General features: G+C 46.2%; 3 protein-coding genes across 3 annotated transcripts in view; 1 reads left to right on the top strand and 2 right to left on the bottom strand.

Annotated features, from left to right (window-relative positions):
- The first annotated feature begins 503 nt into the window (after positions 1-503).
- Positions 504-5294, top strand: Ppib (peptidylprolyl isomerase B). The gene is made up of 5 exons (XM_026384809.2): positions 504-782; positions 1428-1541; positions 2393-2486; positions 3834-4018; positions 4969-5294. Exons 1-5 carry the CDS (start codon positions 648-650, stop codon positions 5089-5091), a joined length of 651 nt encoding a protein of 216 aa, XP_026240594.1. The 5' UTR covers positions 504-647; the 3' UTR covers positions 5092-5294.
- A 486-nt stretch (positions 5295-5780) lies between these two features.
- Snx22 (sorting nexin 22) lies at positions 5781-8620 on the bottom strand. Its single transcript, XM_026384929.2, has 7 exons — positions 8546-8620; positions 8091-8174; positions 7623-7727; positions 7035-7129; positions 6669-6701; positions 6350-6417; positions 5781-5902 (listed from the first exon to the last, which is right to left on the bottom strand). The coding sequence occupies exons 1-7, from the start codon at positions 8618-8620 to the stop codon at positions 5781-5783; spliced, it is 582 nt and encodes a 193-aa protein (XP_026240714.2).
- A 13288-nt stretch (positions 8621-21908) lies between these two features.
- The window catches only part of Snx1 (sorting nexin 1), a 42467-nt gene continuing 40636 nt past the window's right edge, over positions 21909-23739 (bottom strand). Inside the window, exons 13-15 of the mRNA XM_026384878.2 lie at positions 23559-23639; positions 23075-23146; positions 21909-22509 (exon numbers count right to left, since the gene is read on the bottom strand). Coding sequence (XP_026240663.1) covers positions 22459-22509; positions 23075-23146; positions 23559-23639 — 204 coding nt within the window. The 3' untranslated portion in view covers positions 21909-22458. The remainder of the gene's footprint in view (positions 22510-23074; positions 23147-23558; positions 23640-23739) is intronic.

The raw sequence follows: 23739 nt of genomic DNA, 5'->3' as shown, positions 1-23739 counted from the left end.
TGTGCATTGACTCATACAGCAATAAGTGCAGAACTAAAGAAGGAAGAGAAAAAGGGCAGAGTAAAGTGACACACTCCAAGTAAAATCGGAAGTAGGTTTTGAAGCAAGTTTTACAAGACAAGTAGAAGCTGTAGAAGATGACAGTGTGAGAATAAATGTGCCCTGGGTTTTTGGAAGCTACCACATCGAAAACCAACTTGGTAGCGCCCGACGCTCTGCCGACCCGCACGGACCGTGAGCGTCCTCCGTCCCGGCCCAGGCCACCGTCTTCCGGGCACTGCACTCCGCCGCTACACGCTCGGCATGCCGGGGCCTGTAGTCTCTTCGGACACCAATCCCCGCCTCTCTCGGCATCACCTTCCGCCCACCGCCTTCCAGCAGCTAGGGGGACGAGCTGGGAACCCAATGAGGGAGCAATAACGTGGCAGCCACCCACAAGCCCGCGTCCTCGCCGGCCCGCCGGCCCCGCCCCCCGGGGGACTTACTACCTGGCGCCGAGGCGGAGGGGGGAAGCGGCGCCCGCCCCTGGCTCAGAGGCTGCGAGCAGCCCCGGGCCCCCCCGCTCCGTGGCCGCGCCGGCCCACGCCGCCGCGTCCCCACCCTCTTCCGGCCCTGGCTGCCCGGGCCGCGTTCGCTCCTGCCGGTGGATGCTGCGCCTCTCGGAGCGGAACATGAAGGTGCTCTTCGCCGCCGCCCTCATCGTGGGCTCTGTCTTCTTCCTGCTGCTGCCAGGACCCTCTGTGGCGGATGAGAAGAAGAAGGGGCCTAAAGTCACCGTCAAGGTCCGTGCGCGCCTCTCCCGCCCTGCCTGGCGCGGCCTGCGCTCCACCGCCTGGGATCCCGTCGCTGGCCAGTGGTTCCCGGAGCATTTAAGGCCCGGGAGTTCGACCCTTGGCTTCTAGTGTCTTTGTCCTTATGGCGTCTGTGCCATCCAGACCAAAGAATGATCCGGACCCTCCCTAAATCCCCAACCCCACCCTGACCCGTGGAGTTAACTGGAGCCGGGGATGCCCAGCTGCTGCCGCCACTGGAGCAGTCCTTTTGCAAATAACCTTGCGGTGCTGGAGAAATGGTGAAAGATCAAATCCGTCGAATCCTTTCTCCCTGTAAAATTTTAGCCACTACAAAACACAGAGAAATTACAGCTTAAATTTGCATGGTAAACTTGCAAGCCCCTTATGTGGCTTTCTTCTTTTTTATGTGAATATCTAGAATCTGGGCCCATTGTTTATTTAGAGTAAAGGTTGGAGAGCATGGGGCGTGCAAACAAACACATTTTTCAAGAAGAGGGTTTGGAACTTCACAGGGTTTTGCCTCCACTGCTTTAAATAACTGCCCTCTCCCGTCCTCAGAGGAGCTTCTTGGGCCCTCCCTTCCCAACTAAGGTCCTTTAAAGGGGCTAAATTTAAAATGGTTCTTTTTCTTAGGTATATTTTGACCTTAGAATTGGAGATGAAGATGTAGGCCGGGTGGTCTTCGGTCTTTTCGGAAAGACTGTTCCAAAAACAGTGGATAATTTTGTGGCCTTAGCCACGGGAGAGGTAAGTGGCTGGTGCAGATACTGTCAACTCTTGCAGTAGGAATGGCAGCAGAATGCAGCCCATTTGTAGCAGTAGCCCTCTCTGAGGGCCAGTTGACTATGGCCATGGGAACCTAGTATTGTTATTTTTTTTTCTCCCAGTACTGGGGATTGAACCCAGGAGTGGGCCACAGGAGTTATATTCCCAGGCCTCTTAAATTTTATTTTGAGATTGCGGGGGCGGTCTCATTAGGTTGCACAGGCTGTCCTCAAACTGTGTTTCTACAGCCTCCCAAGTTGCTGATAGTCACAGGCATGTGCCACCATATCCTACTATAGGAGGTTTGTTTTTTGTTTTCATTTTTTTTTTTTTACAATACCAGGAATTGAACCCAGGGCCTGGCAAGTGCTCTACCCACTGAGCTACATCCTTTGTCCTCCTATTGCTGTATCTGTATCATAAGAATAAGGAATATTTTATCCTGGAATACTGCACAGTGTTTGAAGGCACAACCCCTTTAATGAAGTTTGTATTTCAACTTTGAGTTCAACTAGCAGATAACTTTTTTCCTTGGTCTCTGTTTCCTTTTATCTGATCTTGTGGTTAGAAGAAAAGAGGGGATAGGCATTCTATGAAATAGAATTGTATCAAGTCTGGCAATTGTACAAAGGCAGAGGCAGGTGGAGTCTTGGAAGTTACTGGGTCTGGCCAGCAGTTACTACTCACTCAGTAGCATGTTGAATGATGAATGTGGCCAATAATGGGGCCACTTCTGTGAGCAAGAATTGTGGGCTGGGTTCTTGCAGGGCTTATTTAATGTCTGCCTATATGATGTCTCATATCATCTCTTTGCTTTCTCATTCCTTTTTTAGAAAGGATTTGGATACAAAAACAGCAAATTCCATCGTGTGATCAAGGACTTCATGATCCAGGGTGGAGACTTCACGAGGGGAGATGGCACAGGAGGTAACCTCAAGTCTTCTGGGAAGAGGGATCTGTCAAGTTTAGTTTCCCAGGTAGAAGGGTCAGGCTGTGCCAGACAAATAGGGTCCCTTCCTTCCCTAGCTCCAGGAGCAGGCCACTTAACTTGCATTGAGAACAGCTGCATCCTCTGCAAAGTGGACCAGTACAAAGGAGACAGAGTGATGGGGGTTAGGTGGGCCTAAGAGGATCTTTTCCCTGTGCATACCTGCTGATACAGGCCTGTAGCCTGGTGACTTTTCTCCCCACCACGCCTCTATACTTTTGGAGTGGGGTAAGGAGGTGGCAGCAAAACGAAGACTTGTGGGGAGCATTTCCAGATCAGGTATGTACCACCTTGGAAGCCCCAGCAAGGGTGAGAGGTGTTCTTTCCTTTGTGCTTTCCCACCAGAGACCTCTGCATTACCTGTTTGCACAGGACAGAAAGACAGATACCCTGGACTAACCCATGGGTCTTACTGTGCTTGGGGGCCCATCCAGCTGTTCCCTCAGACCGCAGGGAAAGGGCTGAAGACATGAAGATCAGCAGGACATCAGCTCCTTTTTGTACCTGAAAATTCCCAAGTGGGACATATACAGCATTTAGAACTCAGACTCTGTCCTCAACTTTGTTTGTCATAGTCTTTCTAGAAGAAACTCTGAAAGCTACATAGCAACATAAGATTTAAGTAGGGTTCCATTGTTTCTCCTGGAACCATCTTTGAAACTAGGGTCTCAGAAGTGGTATATAGACTGCGGATCCGGTCCCTTTGTCATGTACCTGGCCCCAACCCCCATATGGACAGACACATGACACATATTCATAATTCATAAGCATCTTTTATTTTATGCTCATTTCGTTGATAAGGAATTCTTTACTCTGCAGAACTCAAATGGCAGCCCTATCTTTTGCCTGCCCTGGTTCCCTCCACACTCATCTCTGTCCTGTTTCTACTTTGCAACTATGTCTTTCCTGTCTTTTTTATTCTTAGGAAGACAAGTTGGTCAGCCGCAACAGTCTTTTTCTAGAAAGTTCTGTCCACCAAAGGCTGTCCATGCAGGCCTGAGGTTACAGCCAAGGGTAGCTAATAATATGTGCCTTAGTTAAAAGCGTTAAAACAATCCTTAGTGTACGCTGGTCACTATATCAGCCTGTCCTGATGCCTTGTTTGCTTTCAGTCTGCACGGTTTGGCTCTAGGCTAAAGGATAGGAAGGGGTCAGCTTTTATGTCTTTATGTACCTCTCTAGCCTGGACTGGTACAGAGGACTGGTTATACCCCTCAAATTCTCACCCGAAAGGTCTGCCTGGTTTAGGCCAACCCAGATCCCCCCATCTTCTTTTCTTTTCTCAGGAAAGAGCATCTATGGTGAGCGCTTCCCCGATGAAAACTTCAAGCTGAAACATTATGGGCCTGGCTGGGTGAGCATGGCCAACGCCGGTAAAGACACCAACGGCTCCCAGTTCTTCATTACTACAGTCAAGACCGCCTGGCTAGATGGCAAACATGTAGTGTTTGGCAAAGTTTTAGAGGGCATGGTAAGTTCTGGAGGCAGGGGCTAAACCTGGACAGTTCTCACCAGGGATTCAGCCCAAACCCTGGGGCAGAGGCTCCATGAATTTTATCTATTCACAAAAGACCCAACGCCGCAGATTCAGACCAGTGCTCGTGTCTGGAGAGAACATTCAAAAATAGGTAGCCTGGCCAGGCACCATGGTGCACACCTATAATTCCAGCTACTCAGAAGGCTGAGGCAGGAGGATCATGAGTTCAAAGCCAGCCTCAGCAACTTAGTGAGGTCCTAAGCAACTTAGCAAGACCCTGTCTCTAAATAAAACATAAAAATGGCCTTGGGATGTGGCTTGGTGGTTATGCACCCCTGAATTCAATCCCTAGAGCCCATAATTAAATAAACAAATAAATAAAAAAGATAAAACAGCCTGGCTGGGTGCTGGAGCACATAACTACAGTCCAGCTACTTGGGAGGCTGAGAAGAGAAGATCACTGAGGCCAGCCTAGGCAACATAGCAAGACTCCATTTCAACCAAAAAGAAGAGCACCTCTATCCCCCCACCGTTCTAAATCCCTCTAGGCCCTAGACAGGAGGCCTTGTAGAAGCTACTCAACTGCAGGATCACCCATTCCATCACTCAGGCAAGGTTGTGCAGACTCCCATCCTGAACTGTATAGGGTACAGCTGAACATGGTGTCCCTGAGGAGTTACTTGGTACCTTGCTCCCTGGCCACTCCCTTCTTCCTCCTTATCCTTTGCCCAATATGGTCCTGAACAAAACTCTTGCATCCACTCATTGTCAAATCTATTCTTCCCACCCTGGCCTGGCACCCCAGCCATATATTCAGTAGAATTTTGGTGCCTCCATGTTTATATGCTGTTGATCCCATATGGGTCTCAGCCCTCCTGAGGCCTGTTGCCCATTGGTAGACCTCATGACTCTCCTGCCCTACTGTTACCACCTTTCTTTTTCAGGAGGTGGTGCGGAAGGTAGAGAGCACCAAGACAGACAGTCGGGACAAGCCCCTGAAAGATGTGATCATTGCAGACTGTGGCAAGATCGAGGTAGAGAAGCCCTTTGCCATCGCCAAGGAGTAGGGCCCCAGGGACCATATCCCTCTGAGCAACCCCCTGTGCAGGCCCTGTTGCCCTCACTAGGGAAAAGGTAGCCCGTCACAGGGCTCCATGCTGCACTGGCCCTAGGGCCAGCATCTGATGGAGCGGACCCACTCCCCTCACATTCCACAGGCCCAATTTTGTAAAAACTCAATGCTGACCAATTAAAAAAAGTGGGTTTTTTTGTTGTTGTTGTTTTTATAATCTGCGTGTGGGCTGGCTTCTTGAACCTGTAATACATTCCCCAAGTGTGCATCCCAACATGTCGAGGATCTCTTGTAGCTGTAAGGTGCTTCCTTCCTCAGGCTCCTGCCTGAACCTGTATCTAGATACTACCCATAAAATACTGGCTTCTGAACTTTGCAGATCTATGTCTCAGCCTTTACTACCCCTGCCATCTTCTGGTCTAGGTTAAGAAATACAGCTACAACTGTACCTTCTCAGTCTACTCCAAATTGACTCCTCTCTTTATTCCTCAACTCCATGGCCTTGCCTTGGCCCCTAGGCTCTAAGAGCACCTGAATTCTACCACCCCAGCTGCCAGTGCAAACTGAGTTTAGAGTAGTTAAGTCCTAGGTCTAGTCCAAAGGAGGACCTAGCCCTAGTTGCTTATATGAAATTCAGGACAGGCACATGACTCCTGACAGGTGGCTCAAAGGCTTCTGGGCTGATCAAGGCATAGGTGGCAGAGGAGCTGGGTAACAGTCCAGTGTTGCCTGGGCTGATGCTGGGCTGGTACTGAATCCATAGAGGCCCTGGAGCACACCATTCACCACCACATCTGGCAGAAGCTCTAGGATAAAAATAAAATGGTGGAGGGTGGGGAGTGGTGTGAGACGGGCCGTCCTCAGGTCTTGTAGGCTTCTTAAGGTTTTTCTTTTTTTTTTTTTTTTGTCACAGCCTCTGCCACTCTTGGGAATAGAGCCCTTGCCAAGGTGGCAGATATCAGCTGTCCACCCAAATGAGGCATTGGCATTCCCTGGCCACAGTCTGTTTATACCACACATCAGCTTGGTAAAACCAGGCCACTGGGGAATGCAGACTTAGGGAGCTAAGCTTATTTCACTGGTGTCTGCAAAGCAGGCTACAGGGTTAGAGGAGCAGCAGGTAGTGGCTCCAAAGAGATATCTGAGGGAGGTGCTGCCTGGAGGTCCCAGGAGCAGAGAAATAGTAGGCCCACACCCACCTGGCCCTGGTTCCCAAGCCCTAAATGCACACCATGGGTCAGGCACCTCCTAACCTGGAGAAGGAGTGGAAATGTATGGATCCATGCAAAAGCTGATGACAGGCCGGTGGTGCAGCTGTGAGCTGGGAAGAAAGGGTCATGAGCTGTGGGGGCTGGAGAGAAGGCAGGGCAAAATCCCATATGAAGTGGAGACTAAGGACTGAGATCACCAAAGACCCACAAAGGAAAAGGTGAGTAGGAAGTGGATTTGGGAGGCATCAGCAGGGAAAACTTGGACCACAGAGACAGGACTGGCCCCAGGCTGCAGGCCCACCTCCTACTATGCAGCCACCAGGGGGCAGCAGGAGGTAGGCAGGTCAGGGCTTTGACTTGCCTGCTGTCCCTAAGCAGGAATTCCCCCAGGGTGCTGAAAAGAAGAGAGATACTGTAAGCTGCCTGGGGATGGCTGGGAGGTGAGGGTTGGGTGGAGACAGCCCAGAACTTCAGTCCCCGGGGACCACTGCTTCTATTTGTAACAAGCCAGTTCCGGAGGTAGAGGTAGCTGGTGTAACGAAAGCTGTCCAAAAAACAGCCCCTCCACCAGGGTCAAGAAAGCTGCTAAAGGAGGTCATGTCTCCCAGAGAACCAGGCAAGCCAGAGCCTGGAAGATGTGAGAAGAAAGAGGGCTAACCCTGAAAAACTTTCCTCACCTGCTTGCTGCCAAGAGTCCCTGCCCTCCCTGAACACTGGCCCTCCTTACCCCCAGCTACTGGTCTTGGGGTCAGTGGGGAAGTGGCGGAGTCTCAGGAATTCCAGTAACTCCTTGGGCACATCCTGGTTCAGGTACAGGATGCCCTAGAAAGGAGGACAGAGGAAACCATAATTAGACCCAGCTACTAATTTACACAGCCCAGTGCAAATGAAAATGTGAGAAACTTAGTTCCAAGTAAGAAGTTCAAGGCGGTGAGAGCAGAACAAGACTCTTTTGAGTGCTGGGCCCTGTATGATTGCACAGGTTAGGGCCCAGAAAAGGTCCAGCCTGCAGTCACACATCACTGTTGTGGGCAAGAACCTCCACTGGTATTGCACCATAAGGGTGCCTCAAAATTTACCCTGGAAAGGAAGGGAACTAGCTTTCATTGAGTTGGGACTACCTGCCCTCTGCTTGCCTCATCAATCCTTTCAACAATCCAGTGAGGGATATTGGAACTCACGACTGTTCAGAAAATTGAGGCTGGGGTAGTGAACAACCCCCAAATTGTGACAGCCCTCCCATATCACTGCTTTCTATCTGGGTCACACCCCTTGTCCAGCAGGCTGGAGGCAAAAGAATATGCCCCTCGCACACCTGGATATAGGCCTCCAAGCCCTGCCGGCGCTGTTCCAATCCTCTGGTCCTCCAGTTGGGCAGGCGTTTCGATGGGAAGTCAGGCACTTTGTACAGTTTCTTGATCTGCCGGGAGGTTACAGAGGCGCCATCACGTATTCCAACAGAGCCCCTTAAACCCACTTGAGCCTAGAAAAAAGTCCTCTCTGGACCCCTCTCCAGGCCCTACCCTAGTGAGTGGTGATTGGGACAGGGGTGAGGGTCGCCTGTAAGCGGGGTGGGCACACAGGGATAAGGTCAGTGTGAGCTGGAATCGGCCCCTTTGCGCCCTCTCCACACGGGACCTTGCAGCCAGTGGGCAGTCTGTCTAGAATCTGCGGCCTTCAGATGCTCGGGTAGTAATGGGGATGGCTGAGGCTGGGACTAGAGCTCTTCAGCCTTCCACCCAGGGGTTAGACCGGGATCAGTCGATTGTCTGCGCCGCCTCACCCGTTTGTGCAGTGCATGGAACTCGCTGTAGCGCCTTGGCACCGTGTGTCTGCGCCCGCTGCACAGCACCTCCACTCGGAACACCTAGCGGGGAGAGGTGCCCATGAGGCTCCTCGGCAGGATGCTGCGAGGCCAGCTCTCAGCGACGCCCTCACCCTCCCGCGCTCAAAGGCACAAAGCGAACTTGGAGCGCAGACGCTCTCTGGGTAATCTCCTGCTCCGCCAAACACCCAGGAGAAAAAGCTGGCAGACCCTCCCCTCTGCTCCACGCGTTCCCCCAAGAGCGCAAGCCACCACCCGGAGGCCGGCTAATCCAAGCAGTTCCAAAACCCTCGAGTCGGGGTATCCCGGGACTGTGATGGGAACCCGACCTGGAACTATAGGTCCCTATTGCTCTGGGCGTAGAGAAATTCGGCGGATCCCTGCGCCCCTTTCCAACTAGTGGTTCTGCTCACCATGTGTCCTTTCTCTGGGCTCTGCCTGGGCCCCTCGGCCTCGGGCCCCACCGACGGGATGCGAACTTCCAGCATCCGCGCCCGGGCATCGGCTGCGTCCCCTCCTCAAGTACTGCTCCGAGCGCGATCCCCAGGGGTAGCCACCCGCGGACCCTGCGCGGCCGCCCCGCCCTTCGAGCCCTCAGGCCCCGCCCCAGACCCAGCCCGGGGCGTCCCCAGCGCAGCGCGGTCCTGTGCCGACAAGATTAGGCAGGGCTCGGGCTGGAGGTAGCCGAACGCCGCCCCTTCGGTATGGAGGGGCCACAGCACAGGGGGAGGAACCCTCAGCAGAGAGTCATCGGTTTGTCAAATATTTACTGAACGCCCGACTGCCAGGTACGCGGGCAAGCCAAAATTTCACCTGTTCTTTGTTGAGCGTCTACTAAGGACTCCAGTCTGTGGCGCCTGGCTTGGGCGGAGGCGTCTGCCCAGCGGACGATCCCCGGAGGTTCCTTGCTTTCCTCAGACCCTTCCCCTGGACCAGGCCGCCCTGTCTCCTTCCCTCCTTTCAGCCTGACCTTTGGGAGCACGGGAGACTCCAGCTGAGACCATGCCTGGGTAAGACGTGGGTCAGTACAGCTTTGTCATCCCCTTTCCCCAGAATCCACAGGCCCCTTAATTCATTTTTTTCTTCCATCCCTCCATTCATATTTTTCAACCTTAACCTGTTCTAGGGACATTTTACAGGGAAGAGGTAATTTAGGAACCCAGGCTCTACTCTGGAGATCAGTCAGAATGGTATCAGAAACTGCGTAGACCTTGAGCTGGGGATGTGGCTCAAGCTGTAGTGCGCTCGCCTGGCATACGTGTGACCCTGGTTCGATCCTCACCACCACATACAAAGACGTTGTGTCCGCCGAAAACTAAAAAATAAATATTAAAATTTTCTCTCTGTGTAGACCTTTGCTTACGTGCAAAATAGAAATAATATGCCTCCCAGGGGATGTAGCTCAGTGGTAGAGAGCTGGCCAGTATATGTGATTCCCATGTGCCACCAAAAAAAAAAAAAAAAAAAGAAAAAGAAAAAAAGAAAAGAAAAAAGAAAAACCACACCTCCTTCAGTGTATAAGTGAATAACAATTGAGCAAAACCAGGTGCACACCTATAGACAGACCCAGTTACTTAGGAGGCTGAGGCTGAGACTGGAGGATGGCTGGAGAGCAGGAATTAAAGGCCAGCCTGGGCAACATAGGGAGACCCTCTCAAATAAATGAGATGATGACCCATGTTAAGCCCTTAACACAGCAGATGTCTGGTAAACCGCAGCTTGATTGTAGGCTTGCCCTGGAGAGAGGTTGGGTGATGAATAAGAGAGGTAGGCAAAGGCAGTGAACAGGAAAGGACTGTGGTAGGTGGCACCAGGCTGCCCTTGCCTACCTTTCTCAGTAGGGTCAACTGGGAATGTGGAAATATTTAAATAGAACTTTTTCCACCCAATATGCTGAAAGGGCCTCTGCTCCCATCTCTTTACCACACCACTCAATAGCAGAGCTGCTTCCACTCAGTAGCTCCATAACAGGAACCCTCTATCTCACTGACTTCCCCTGACAAAGGAACCTGAGGTGAAGATGCGATACCCTTCCCCTCAAGAGCTTGCACCTACCACCTGGTAGGAGGCCTGATGGAAAGGGGAAGACAGAGTGCCTTTGATGGACTCACCTCTCTCCTTCAGAGCGGGAGCAGAACATATGCATTCCCAGCCCAGCCCCAGAGAGGGGCTTAGAGGATGACCCCCTAATGGGGGCAGGTATGTCTCATGTGTCCCACATACTCTCCTTCCAAATTCCATCACACCGGGGCCCCAGAATCAGGAAGCTGAAACTTCCTGCATCCTGGTATGGTCCCCTGGAAGGGAAATGACCGACACTGAGGAGAAGTGGTGTGGTTTCATTTCCTCCCTGGCATTCTAGGGCCCCAGCTCCTCCTTGACCTTCAGGGCCTACCAGTGCCTCTGTTCAGGACACCATCCTAATGACCATTTGCCCTCTGTCTCTGGATCTCCCTGCTTTTCCTTGCCTCCCTCCCCAGTCAATATAAGGTTTATTCTCTATCCTTCTACACAAACTATTAAAGCCAGGCTTTAGCCATGGTGACCTTCCTCTAGTTCTTCAAACCTGACAAGTTCTTTTCTTGCCTCCGGGACTTTGTCTTTGTTTTTCCTATCCCTGGAATACTCTTCCTTGACTTTTAGCCTGGTGGACTCATCTTCTAATTCTGAGCATAAGCTTACCTCCTCAAAGAGGCTTCCTTCCTGACCTCATCATATCACTTGGTTCATGCACATATTAAGTCTGTAATTATTGTTTATTATATGTTTATTATATGTCTCCACAGTGCGAAGCATTTAGCATAGGTCTTTGGTAGGTAGAATGGTGGGATAATTTTCCTCACTCATCATAAGGTTCACATGGACATTCCTGTAACAAAAGACAGGTTAATAAGAGAAAAGCATAGCAAAATTTATTTAATTAAAGTTTTATGTGATATGGGACCCTTTCAAAATGAAGTCCCAGAGACCCAGGGGCCTTCATTTCAAGGTTCATGCTTAAGTCTGATGAAGCATGAATAGTCACATAGAAACATTTTTGGACAAAAAGGGTACAATGGATTAAGTGGGAAGTCCAGCATGGCCTGTCCAGATTCTTCTCAGCCTCTGTGCATCATCATTCGTTTCTCCTGGATGTGGGGCAAGATTCCTCTGGAATAAGGGTGTTCAAGGGAGAAGGGAAAGGGTAAATAACCTTTCTAGGTTTATGGTTTACTTTAGGGGAATAGGGTTCTGTATTTTTGTTTTTGATATGAGGGATTGGACCCAGGGCACTCTACCACTGAACTACATCCTCAGCCCTTGTTTTTTTTTTTTTTTTTAATTTCGAGATCGGGTTTCCTAGGTTGTCCAGACTGGACTTAAATTTGTGATCTTCTTGCCTCAGCTGCTCAAGTAAATTGGGATTCTAAGTGTGTACCACTACACCTTATGTGATTCTAGTTTCTGTGACCCATTTTGGAGAAGAGAAATTCTGATTTCTGTAGCTCACTTCAGGGAAGAAAGTAAGGGCAGGAGGTCAGAGAGACCTTGCTCTTAGGCCCTTCCAGTCTTTTTATTTTATTAATTAATTAATTTTTGGTGTTGGGATGGAACCCTTGCACATGCTAAGCACACACTACCACTGAGCTACATCCCCAGCCCCCAAGTCCTTTATTTCAAAATATTTAGCACCTGCCATACCTTGGAGTTTCATGTTCTGAGCCCTGATATACTAAAAACAAAAAATTGTTGATTGAAAGAGTATATGAATGAGAATATGTAAGAATGAATCTATTATGTATAATTATAAAGCGCCAATAAAATTTTTTAAAAAATAAAATAAAAAGGCTAAATGGTGGTGGTGGGGAGGTAGAGCAAAGGCTGGGGAGGGGAGAGAAGGCCTGGGAGAGAGGTGCAGAGGGGATAGAGATTGCTGAAGGGCTAGAAGGTCTGCTGCAAGGGGATTACAAGAACTCTTTTTCCATCTTAGGGCTAGACATCCATCTCTTCCTCTCTCTTTTGGTGGACTGGTGTTCATTTTATTCATTTGACTTAATTTCCAGATGTTCCTGAGAAGCTTCAGTGGCTTTTCATTGAGATTCATTAGAAATGACTTGAAAACATCTGTAGTAAACATGCAGGTCCCTAATTCTACAGTGTCCTGTGGTGCAAAGGTGCAGGTCCAAATAAGGAGAAACAAGATCCTGGACCTGGAGGTATTATTTACAGTGTCTTTGAGGAGATAGAACAAGTTATGGGCAATATTGACCTATAAAGAGCAACACATGGCATGATATAAATTCCAAAGCAGTTATTACAATCAGAGGAAGAGTTTATTTTCTGTATACTTTAAGCATTGGTCAGCGTGGCAAATGAACACTGTTAAATTCCAGGCTTATATGATGGGTGTAGAGACCTCAAAGTGACTTCTATTTTTAGAATGAGTTGTTTTACTATAGAATCTCTGTCTTTTCTCCATCACTGTCTAGTATATGAATTTAATTTCTAAATTGCTGAGTGAAAATTGCCTAAAAGTATTAATTGATCACATTTTCTTGATCTAGATTATACAGCAATAGTTTTCAAAGTCAGTATTATTCCCTAGAGGTCCTAAAATCTCAGATTTTAGGGCCCTGACCCCATATTTTCTTTTTTTGGGGGGGTACCAGGGATTGAACTGGGGGACTCAAGCACTGAGCCACATCCCCAGCTCTATTTTGTATTTTATTTAGAGACAGGGTCTCACTGAGTTGCTAAGTGCCTCGCTGTTGCTGAGGCTAACTTTGCAATCAGAAAATATGGGGTTGTGCCGGGTGTGGTGGCACATGCCTGTAATCCCAGCGGCTGGGAGGCTGAGACAGGAGGATTGGGTTTAGAGCCCTACGTGGTGCCTAATCATGGACATTTTTAACAGTTCCCTGGGGATGCCCCGTGTGTTCCTGGGGACCATGTAGTAGATATCGGACTCCCACACCAGCCCCTCAAGGGACTGTGCTACACTGGCTGCTTGACAGTATCATGGTTTGAGCAAAAGGCAGGACATGCTGAGGTGAAGATGTTCCCCAACACAGCCCTGCTCCTGTGGTGGTCCTGTGGGTTGGCTGGCCTGCGCTTCTGTCATGCCTTGGCTGGGCCCTCACCCTCCACCATTGCTAACAAAACCACTGCACACAAAACCCCCTTTCACCCACAGCTCCAAGGCTGCTCAGGAGGTTTGGTTAACCCATTAAGAAAACAAATAGCTCCTGGGCAGGGCAGGCAAGAGGGTGCTGCTAGACACAGAGGCTGGATTCTTCTCTGGGAGTGGGTGGGTGAGCCAGAGGGAGGGGCCAACCATGTGAGGCTGCCTGAGCAAGGGTAGGCCTTGCCTGCCCCACCCAAGTCCTGCTCTAGTCACTTGTGTAATCTTGGAGAGCCCCCCTGAACCTGAGTCCTTATCTGTACAATGGAGAGTTGTGTGTGTGGGCGGGGGGTTGTGTGTGGGTTAAATGACATCATGCTTCTGAAGTGCTTAGCATGGGCCTGACAAACAGTAAATAAATATTCGCTGTTATTTTTAACTGAATTATATGAAACTAATGTTTTTGTAATCCAAAAATGGTAGGAGATTCACAGTTACATGTAGTTCATCCTAATATATTGCTACTTATTTATCAACAAAAACAAATTCTATTCCTTTCAGTATGCTGAGCTTTAAAGGTTAGTTTGAAAAACAACTCTTTCAGCTACTAACTCTGTGATAAGGATTTTCCTGATATTTCTCCATATTGCACAACCAAAAAAACAAAACAAAACAAAAAACACAGCAAATAAATTGGAAGCAGAGCTTGGTGTAAATCAGCAACTATTCTATTCATCACAACCACCTCAGGGTTCCTACTGATTGCCTTTTTAATAAGTACATTTTATTAATTTGAAATAATAAAATTTAAAAACAATTTTTACATTATAATATTGAATTTTGGAACAAGACACCTTAAAAAGAGTTCTCTAAAACGATTTTTAAGTTACTGACAGAGTCTAAACTCTTCATTTTTAGAAACAGGAGAGTGAAGCCCAAGGGTGAGAAGTGGTTCTGGAAAGAGCTGGATTAGAAGGCACCTCTATAGAAAATGTCTTGAGAGCCATGAGAGCAAACCAGGCTCAGGACAGGTTGGCAACCTGCTCTTCAGGGTCAAGCAGGTTCCAGACCTGCAGCCCCAGCCAGCAGTGTCATTCCTCAGAGCCTCTTTTCCTCTGCCCAGATATGACAGAGGCAGCTCAGCTGCTCACCCAGGGCTGCATCAGGAGGAGCTGGCAGAGACTGCCTCAGCACTTTTCATGGCACAGCAGATTTTTCTTGGGAGACAACTTTCTAACACTCTTCAAACCATATGTCACTAAGCCTGGTTCAACAAATGTATCTGGCATTAAAGGTCCCCAGCTGTTTACTAGACTTGCTTCTCTGACTTCCAATGGCTGTTCCTAGGGGAAAGAGGATCTCAAAGGGGTCAGAGAGGTTCATACACTTACAAGGTCAGGTCAGTATCAAAATGGGACTTGTTCCAGGTGCAGTAGCACATGCCTGTAATCCTAGCTATGCAGGAGCTGAGGGAAGAGGACCTCAAATTTGAGGCCAGACTGGACAACTCAGCAAGATTCTGTCTCAAAATAAAATAAAAAGGGCTGGGAATGCAGCTAACTGGTAGAGCATTTGCCCAGATGGATTTGTCCTTAACAGGCATACTGTATGGATTTATTGAGGTCTTTAAGAACTTTTGTAGGTTAATGTCTTAGTAGGTTGTTAGCTCTGGGGTGTTGTCTAGAGCTAAGAACCTAGAATCTAACTTAGCTCTGAGCAAGCTGCTTGTTCTCTGACCCTCAAGTATTTTAATGTAGATAATGATGACTACCTGGTAAGTTGAAGGTACTGGGGTAGAGATGTCTTAAAGCCCTGAGCACAATGCCTGGCAGATAGTACTTAACAAGCAACAATTCTTACTATAGTTAATGAAATAATGAGGCTCCACAGTGGGAAGAGGCTGCTGGGGGCAGTCTGTCCTTTGACCTACACATGTTCCTGCCTGTAAGGTACACCTCATCTTTTTTGCTAGTGAGGCTACTGATGTGCCACTTCACAGAGACTTGCTGGTTGGGTCCCTGTGGTCATCATTGCTGCCACTCATAATGGAAGGGGAAGCTAAAAAGCAATAAATCTTGGAGGGAAGAGTCATTTGGAAACAGTCGTCACATCTCTTTAGTGAAAGGTTCTATCTCAGACTGGCCAGGGTTTTTCTGTTTTTTTTTTTTTTTTTTTCTGGACCCAGACAAAGTACATCCTATGGAGGATGAGCAGCTGGCTTTCTGAGCTGCCTTGGGTGGGTGGAGTTTCTGTCCCAGAGGTCTGGTCATCTTAGCCACAGGGGCATTTCCACAACAGACAAGGGCCAAAGGGGAGAAGCCTTATCTCAGGCAAGCCTGATGAGGCAGGTGGCTATCATGGGGCAGCCTGTAGGCCCCACCTAAGGCTCTGAGGACTAGTCTTACCAATCATGGTAGGGCCTACTGAGTCCCAAAATTGCCAGATTTCATAACTGTTTGAAAAACCTCAAGATCTGTCCTCAGTGGCCATATGGCAATGATGTGGAGCTACAGAAAAGCAACTACCCCCATAGGCTGCCTTTGAGGGTGGCAGGAGGATACCAAGATGAGTAGAAAATACAAACTCTATGATCTTAAGGAATTCATTGCACAAGAGGCCAATGAGGTAACCTCAGAGAGCCATTGCATAAGGTAGAGACCAGAGTTTACAAAGACAATAAATACAGTGCCATACAAGAGGTACAGGAGATGGAGTTCCCATTCCTGTCTGGGATAGAGATGGTGGATCAGATAAAGTAGATCAGACAAAGCTTTTCAGAGAATTTATATATGAAGTAGGCCCCAAAGGATGCACTAAATTGTTCTCCCACAATGAAAATAGCTTTATTTGATTTTTCTACTTGTAAAGATAATACACAGACATTTTAAGCAATATAAATGGCATAAAAAACTGGAAGTAATGCAAAATTCCATCTTTAGAGGCAATCATAGTAAACAATTTAATTAACATCCTTCCCATATATAAAATTTTATAAAATGAGGATCATATCATACATGCAATTCTATAACCTGCTTTTTTCACTCAAAAATATGAGTTTTTCTTGTCAATGAATATAACTACATATCACTTTCAATGGCTATATAATAGCCAACTATATGACTGTACCATAATTCATTTAATCCTTTCATGACACAAATTTAGATTCATTCCAGTTTTTGCAACTATAAACAAACAACACCATTTACAATGGGCATCTGTGGTTAGTTTTCATGGGCCTGGTTTCTAGAAGTGTCTATGAGGATCCTCACTGACGTATTGGCAAATGCCCTCCATCTCCTTACACTTACGTGCCCATCCATAATGTTGAAAAATGCCTATTTCAGACTGGTATAATTCTGAAACTGAAGATAAGAAATGGGAACTGAGAAAGAATGCCACAGGTACAAAGCCCAGAATTAACAAAGGCTCATCCAGTCATATGGAAATGAGAAAGGGAAAAAGCATGTTTGTAATCAGTTTCCATGAGACTTTAGCACTGTTGAGGACTGGGAGATAAACAGGGCAAGGTGAGCTGGGTCCTCTCACAGACAGCTGTGAATGCCAGGCAGCAGAACCTGCAACTGAATAATCATGTAACACATCTATTTGGCATCTGTTTTGAACCCAAACTTTTGCTGGGGCCAAGAAGTGATAAAGACATATAACCAACACAAAGCCACACAACTGGTATCCCAGGATAGTGATGTATGCTCCATTCCCAAGGTTCAGAGGATAGGACTGAGTTGTTGTCCGTTTCTATTTCTTAACTCAAACATGGCACAGAGAATCTTAGTATCTCCAAAGACAAAGTATATAGCTAAGGGATGTGCCGACAGCAGCAAAGATGTGTCCTTTTCTGCAAGGGCAGGGATCACTATTCTTCTCTTTCCCTCCATTTCCTCCAAGCTGCCAAGTACCAGTGGGAAAAATCCCACACCTTGTGGTTAGATGTCACTCAGAATCCATGGGCTTCAACTTCATGTGGGACTTAAGCATGCTCAGCAAAGGACACTCCTTCCATCACCACGCTCTGCCCAACCAGACCTTTGCCCATATTTGAGGTTTCCATCAATTCTCCTTTTTAAAATTTGAATTTCTGAAAAAACATTCCTTATTTTCTTTAGAGTTCCCAACTATAGGTGCATTAATAATAAAAGTCTTCTGGGAGGGCTGGGCGTGGTGGTGTACTCCTGTAATCCTAAAGGGTTGGGCACCTGAGTCAGGAGGATGGCGAGTTCAAAGCCAACCTCAGCAAAAGTGAGGTGCTAAAGCAACTCAGTGAGACTCTGTCTCCTGTCTCTAAATAAAATACAAATAGGGCTGGGGATGTGGCTCAGTGGTCAAGTGCCCCCTGAGTTTAATCCCCAGTACTTAAAAAAAAAAAAAAAAAAGTCTTCTGGGAAGAGTTTAAAGTTACTAATATTTATGTGACACTTTCTATTTTATTTCTACTCCACTTACTTATTCTGTCACTGAATACTTCTACTGAATATTACATTTTCCCCAGCTCTACTTCCTCACCTTCAGATGGAATCCAGAAATTCTTGAGGAAGCAACCCAAGGGGCAAGCAGGGTAATTGTAGACTTATCTCCATACATTTTGTCTAAACCTCTTGGTTCAAATAGGTAAACAGAGTGTCCCTACCAGGAGGAGGCATGAACCCTTCTTCTGCCTTCCCTCCTCCAATAGATTTCTTTCTCACAGCAGATAGCAGTGAGGCTCCCTCTGAGCATGGGAACTGTTCCCTTCCACTCTCTGGGCTGCCTTTATTCCCACACATAACTCTGAGAGTTGTTCCCTTTCTCTCCTCTGAATTTCTATAACATGCTTAAGTCTTCCCAGCCTTTAAATAAAGCTCTGTATCTCCCACTTCTAACCAACAGCCTCTCATCCCCTCCAGAGGAGCTTTACTGTCCCCACTGCTTCCCCTCCCATCTGCTCTAAACCTGTTTGCCTTCTGTGTAGCTTGTGTTACAATGTGTAATCTGTGTCTAATATTCAAGCCAGATACCTGAGGGCCATGCCAACTACCTTCCCCTCCTTCGGGTCTCTCATCAAGTCAGTGGCCAGGTCCCAGGTCATCAAGTCAGTGCATCTCCACCTTCCAAACCTTTCCCTGAGTTCTAACTCCATTATTACTGGCCTCATCCCTGCAGATGTTGTATAGAGCCTGGCAGCGATCTCCACCTCCAGTCTGACACCTTCTGATATGTCTAAATCACAAATACTTCCCTTCAGTAGCTTCCCGTACTTGTAGGATAACGTTCAAAGGGCCTCACGAATTCTCAGGCACTATGATCCAGCTTCTGCTCATTACTCTCACCTCACTGATTCAACTCTGGCCATACCAAGCACTTGTATATCCCTAGATATCGGTATCCACCTCTGACTATCAGGCAGACAAGGAAAGCAGAATGGTCCTGGTAGAAGGAACAAACACCTCTTCACGTTTAAGACACAGTTCAAACATCACATTCTCATCAATTTCTTCCCCCTGAGTCTCCTTTCTTTGTGTCATTTATTTTATTATTCCTTTGTGCCTGTTATTCCCTGTAGAGGCTTCTGGATCAGTACCCCTCACCTGCTGTTGGCCTTCTTGATTTCCATGTCTATAAACTCTGCACAGAAATGCATAAGCCCTGAAGTCAACTGGCCCATCAGCTTTAAGACACAGCAGACCGAGAGAGAAGTTTTGAAACCCAAGGAGCATCCATCCCAAGGAAATAATGAAACATCAAGATGATCATTGGACAGAACTTAACAAAGCACAGAGAAGTTAATTTAAAAATAAGTCTCCGTGGAGAAAAAAATTACAAATGTGGAAAGGGGACAGAGCAAGCCTATAGGGCTAGACTACAACTATCAATGTGAATTCATGATAGAATTTACTTTTTGTGGTAATGGGGATTGAACCCTCTATGCCTTGTGCATGCTAGGCAAGTGCTCTTCACTGAGCACTCCCCACCCCATGATTTTTAAAAAATATTTATTTTTTAGTTATAGTTGGACACATTACTTCTATTTTATTTATTTTATGTGGTGCTAAAGATCAAACCCAGTGCCTTGCATGTGCTAGGCGAGTGCCCTTCCACTGAGCCACAACACCAGCCCCCCATGATTTTTTTTTAATATTTTTTTTTGTTGTAGATGGACACTATCTTTATTTTTTATGTGTTGCTGAGGATCAAACCCAGTGCCTCATACATGCGAAGCAAGCATTCAACCTCTGAGCTATAACCCCAGCCTCCCACCCCATGATTTTTAATATCTACTTATGTGATCTATCTCTACCTCTCTCAATATTTCTTTTACCTCTATATATTTTCTTGTCCTGTCTGGAAAAACCTTGCAGCAAGATGTCCCAGTAATAACAAGCACACTCAACACCCAAACTTGGTTTCTAAATTTCATTCCCAAGAATCAAAGCTCCCTGGAGAAATGGCTGATTCTAGGGCTGAGGCAAGGAAGATACAAGATGGGCCTAGAACATCTTGTTATGCCAGAAAGTAAAGTATTCAAAAGTTAAAGACACAGGAGCCTGCTACCAATGTAGGACAGTTTGAGCAAAATAAAGTCAAAGTAACAGCTTGAATTTGAATACAGTAGGAATCCATGTTTCCATACTGATAAACAAGTGGTAAAATAAATGGGGAAAGAGAATGTTTTTATTTAGGAGAATGCCAACCAATAAATGTAGAATGCATGACTGAGATGGAAAATAACACTGCTCAATCCTTATAATAATAACTGATTCAGGCAAGACCAGTTACCAATGGATGCTATTAACTGTGGATGAACAAAATACTTGTATGATCTCAAAGTATCTCCCATAAATTACTTGTTAATTACAAAGGGGAGAATAGCAAATTTAAAATTAAAAACCTGGTAGACATCAACTTAACCAAGTGATCAGATTTATCATCAACATTAATGGGACAAACAACATCATATGCCAACTTCAGATGCATGGAGAACACATCACTTCTATATTCTCAAAAATGTCACCATAATGAAAGACAAAGGCTGAGGAACTCTTCTGCATCAAAGGAGATACAGGTAGGGCTGGGGAATGTAGCTCAGTGATAGGGCTTTGCTCTAGGTTCAACCTTCAGTACTACAAAAACAAAACAAAAATAATTTTTAAAAAAAGAAATGTAATAATGTATCACAAATAAAAGTAACACATGATCCTGCATAAGGAAAAAGAGAACTGATACAAAGGACATTATGGGGACAAATGACTAATTTAAATATGGTAACCATCATTAGATAAGTATTTTATCAGTGTTCAACTTCCTGGTTTTGATAACTGTACTTACATGAGAAGGTTCTTGTTCTTAAGGAAATACATACTTAAGTTTCTGGGGCCATGGGATTCACTGGTATGCAATTTATCTTCCAATGATTCAGAAAATACAACATGCAAATTCAGTAGATAAAGCAAATGGGGTAAAATGTGAATACTTCATAAATTTGGGTAAATTTCTGCAACTTTCTGTAAGTTTGAAATTATATTTTAAAAAGTTATAAAAACAACCCCCCAAACCAAGAATTCAACAGTAAAGGATGAATAAAAATTATGGTACAGTCTAATCTATGGAAGCCTTAAAATGATATAGCCTTACAAATTTGTGAAGGTATATAAAGATACAGAAAAAATGCTGGTAACATATAATGTTGAATGATAAAAGCAGGATACAAAATATTTTATGTGTATATTATTACAACTATGTAAAGGCAAGCATATTAAAAAGGTGGAAAGATAAAATCAAAAGTGATAATAAAGATATAGGGGAGAAACTGAGTAACTTTTTCCAAAAACTTAACCTGTTGAAAAAATACTTGCAGCAAGGACACCTTCCCAGATACAGGTCAGCACCATTTAATGCTTTCTCTTGCCTTAGGCTGCCCCTCCCCAAACCTTAGCCACTACCAAAGAGAACTGAAAGAGCAGGTCCTAGAGCCCCTATGCAGAGGGTGGTGGGGTTGGAGGTGGCAAGATTCCCATGGCAGGCAGTCAGCCAGCTCCGACTCACAAGGGAGCTTCAAAGTCAGCTCTGACCAGTGCAGCTCATGCAGCTGGGAACACAGCTGAGAGGAAGCCCATCAATGACTTATCTGAGGCTCTGGCCTTCCCTGGCCAGACCAGTAAAGACCTGTTGAATACTCTTGGCTTGTGTTTACAATACCTGGGGGCTCTTCCTGACATGCTCCCTCTAAAGACACAGACAGTGAAGCTTCTGTGAATCTCAAAAAGGCTCAGGAGCTTGGAGATTACCCTATCCAGAGGCACAAGTTCTGGCTCTTTGTAGGGATAAAGCAGCAAGTCCTTAATCATATATTTATACCTTAACAAGAACAGTTTATTGAGGATGTGGTGGTTTTGTTTGCTTGCTTACTTATTTACTGTGACTTATTTTTGGTGCTGGAGAATTGAACCCCATGCCTTATACATGTATTCTACCACTGAGCCATAGTCCTCAGCCCCTAAGGACATGTTTTGATAGGTAGCTAGAACATAAAACTTGCTTCCAGAGCTTAGGGCAAAAGTAGGAATAAGACATGGTTAGCCTTCTCTGCAAAATAAGTTTTAAAAATTCCTTCTCTAGAGAAAAAAAGAGTTAAGAATTAGGCAGATTAATACAGCCTCTGAATAACATCTGAGGTAGGTAGAGAAAAAGAAACCCAAGTTCCACAGGGAAGGAGCAGCAAAAACTTATGAACTCCTATACAGAGAAAGTTCCTACACCTGGGCAGCTTCTTGGTTATGAGTATTTCAGACCTGCTTCCCAACTGCTCCCCAAACTAAAGCAAAAAGCACCAACATTCTGAGTCATGTGACCTGATTTTAAAATATTTTATTACATAATCTTTTCATGGCACCATCAGGAGTAACAGAAAACGTTATTCCCAGTTCCTAAACCACATCCTGAAAAATATACATTTGTATTTATATATTTATAGCAATACTTCACCCCTATTCCATAATCCACCACCTACTGTAGTCTTTTGCTTAAAGCAGGAAACTATTCTCTTAGGTAAGAAAATATATATGGAAGCTAAATGAAATACTGGTTAGAGTAACTGGGAACAGTTTGGTCACAGGGGCAGGTAGGAAGAGGCTAAGTCCAGCCTAGGCAAGATGCATCACTGGAGTCCATCAAAGGAAGGACAGTGTATAAAAAGGCAGCGTCACACAGGTAGGCTCTGGTATCCTTGGTCCATTAGGAGATGGCCTTTGCCTCAGGAAGGAAGGCTTCCCAGTACTTTGCCAGCTGCAAAGAAGTGGGGGGACAGTAAGCAAGTACCCCCATGTAGTAGCAGGGCCCAAGTTAGTCTGGGAGGGAGCAAGCACCTCAGCCACCCAAAGGAAGGTGTGCTGAGCAGATGCAGAAGCCATAACATTATCTTCCTCTTCCTCTATTAGCTGGAGCATCTGTTTCTGAGTCCCAAGTGGAAGGGAAGTCTCTCTCTAAAGACAATCTTGGTTTTGCCCTGAAGGGTGTACTCCTAGAGGCCACAGTTTTGCCCAGCTGTTAACTTCTCACAATAAGGCCATTCCATACTGATTGAGGTCTCAGCCTCAAGAGGGCTAGGTGTGCCACAGAGTTGCCCTTACTGGGAGAGAAGTTAATCATAGACTTAGGGCAACACAGTCTGATCCTCCTGTCAGATGTTCTATGCTGGAGTAGCAAGGCCAATTTTCTATTATTAACTATAGCAGGGACCCTCCCTCCAAGCAGGACCTGCCCATTTTGTCATTCAAGGCCCAAGTAGGGATCTGACCCTTGGAGTGGGGAGTAGGGAGTAGGGGACAAAGTTCATACATAACTTACATACCTGCTGCTGTGAATACAGGAGTGTCTCAAGGTACTTGATCACGTGGTTTTTGAAGTCCTTGGATTTCTCTTTCTATAGGAGACAGGAGTCTACACTAATCATCCAGACAGTTGCTCCTTCCCCTTTTGATAGGATGGTGGTGTTTATTGCTGATCAAGGCCAAACACAGCCTCCGAAAGTAGAGCCAGCAGCTGGAATAACTACAATTTCCAGCCAAATCATCTCTGCTAATGCTCTGCAAAGCTTTCTTGGAGGACAAAGGATGGGCAGGGAAGGAGTAAGAATGGGGGCCCAGAGGATACATGGCAGATACAAACTGTTTTGTATCTAATGCTCTGATCTGGCAGTAAGTTTAAGGGAGCTACCATGCCTCAGGAACAAATGCACATATGAGCACACACATGTACACCCACAAGCACACAGAAGGCCTTGTCGGTTCACAAGAACTACACGCTTAGTTAGAAGTTAGACTCTTCTAGCTTACCTCAAACCGTATCACTTCTTTTCGGACCACTGTTGAAATCCTTTCAAAGTCCCTTTCATACTGAGTCACCCGAGACTCCCACTGTGAAGAAAAAGCAAAGAAAGGATCATTTAAGTCTTTACATTTGGTCAGAAATTCCACATGAGACCTCAACTGATCATTATATTCAGCAGAAGGTTAC

The sequence above is a fragment of the Urocitellus parryii genome, chromosome 6, assembly GCF_045843805.1.
Source record: "Urocitellus parryii isolate mUroPar1 chromosome 6, mUroPar1.hap1, whole genome shotgun sequence".
NCBI classification, from domain to species: Eukaryota; Metazoa; Chordata; class Mammalia; order Rodentia; family Sciuridae; genus Urocitellus; species Urocitellus parryii.
The sequence above is the reverse complement of the archived record's forward strand: the minus strand, read 5'-3'. Positions and strand labels throughout refer to the sequence as shown.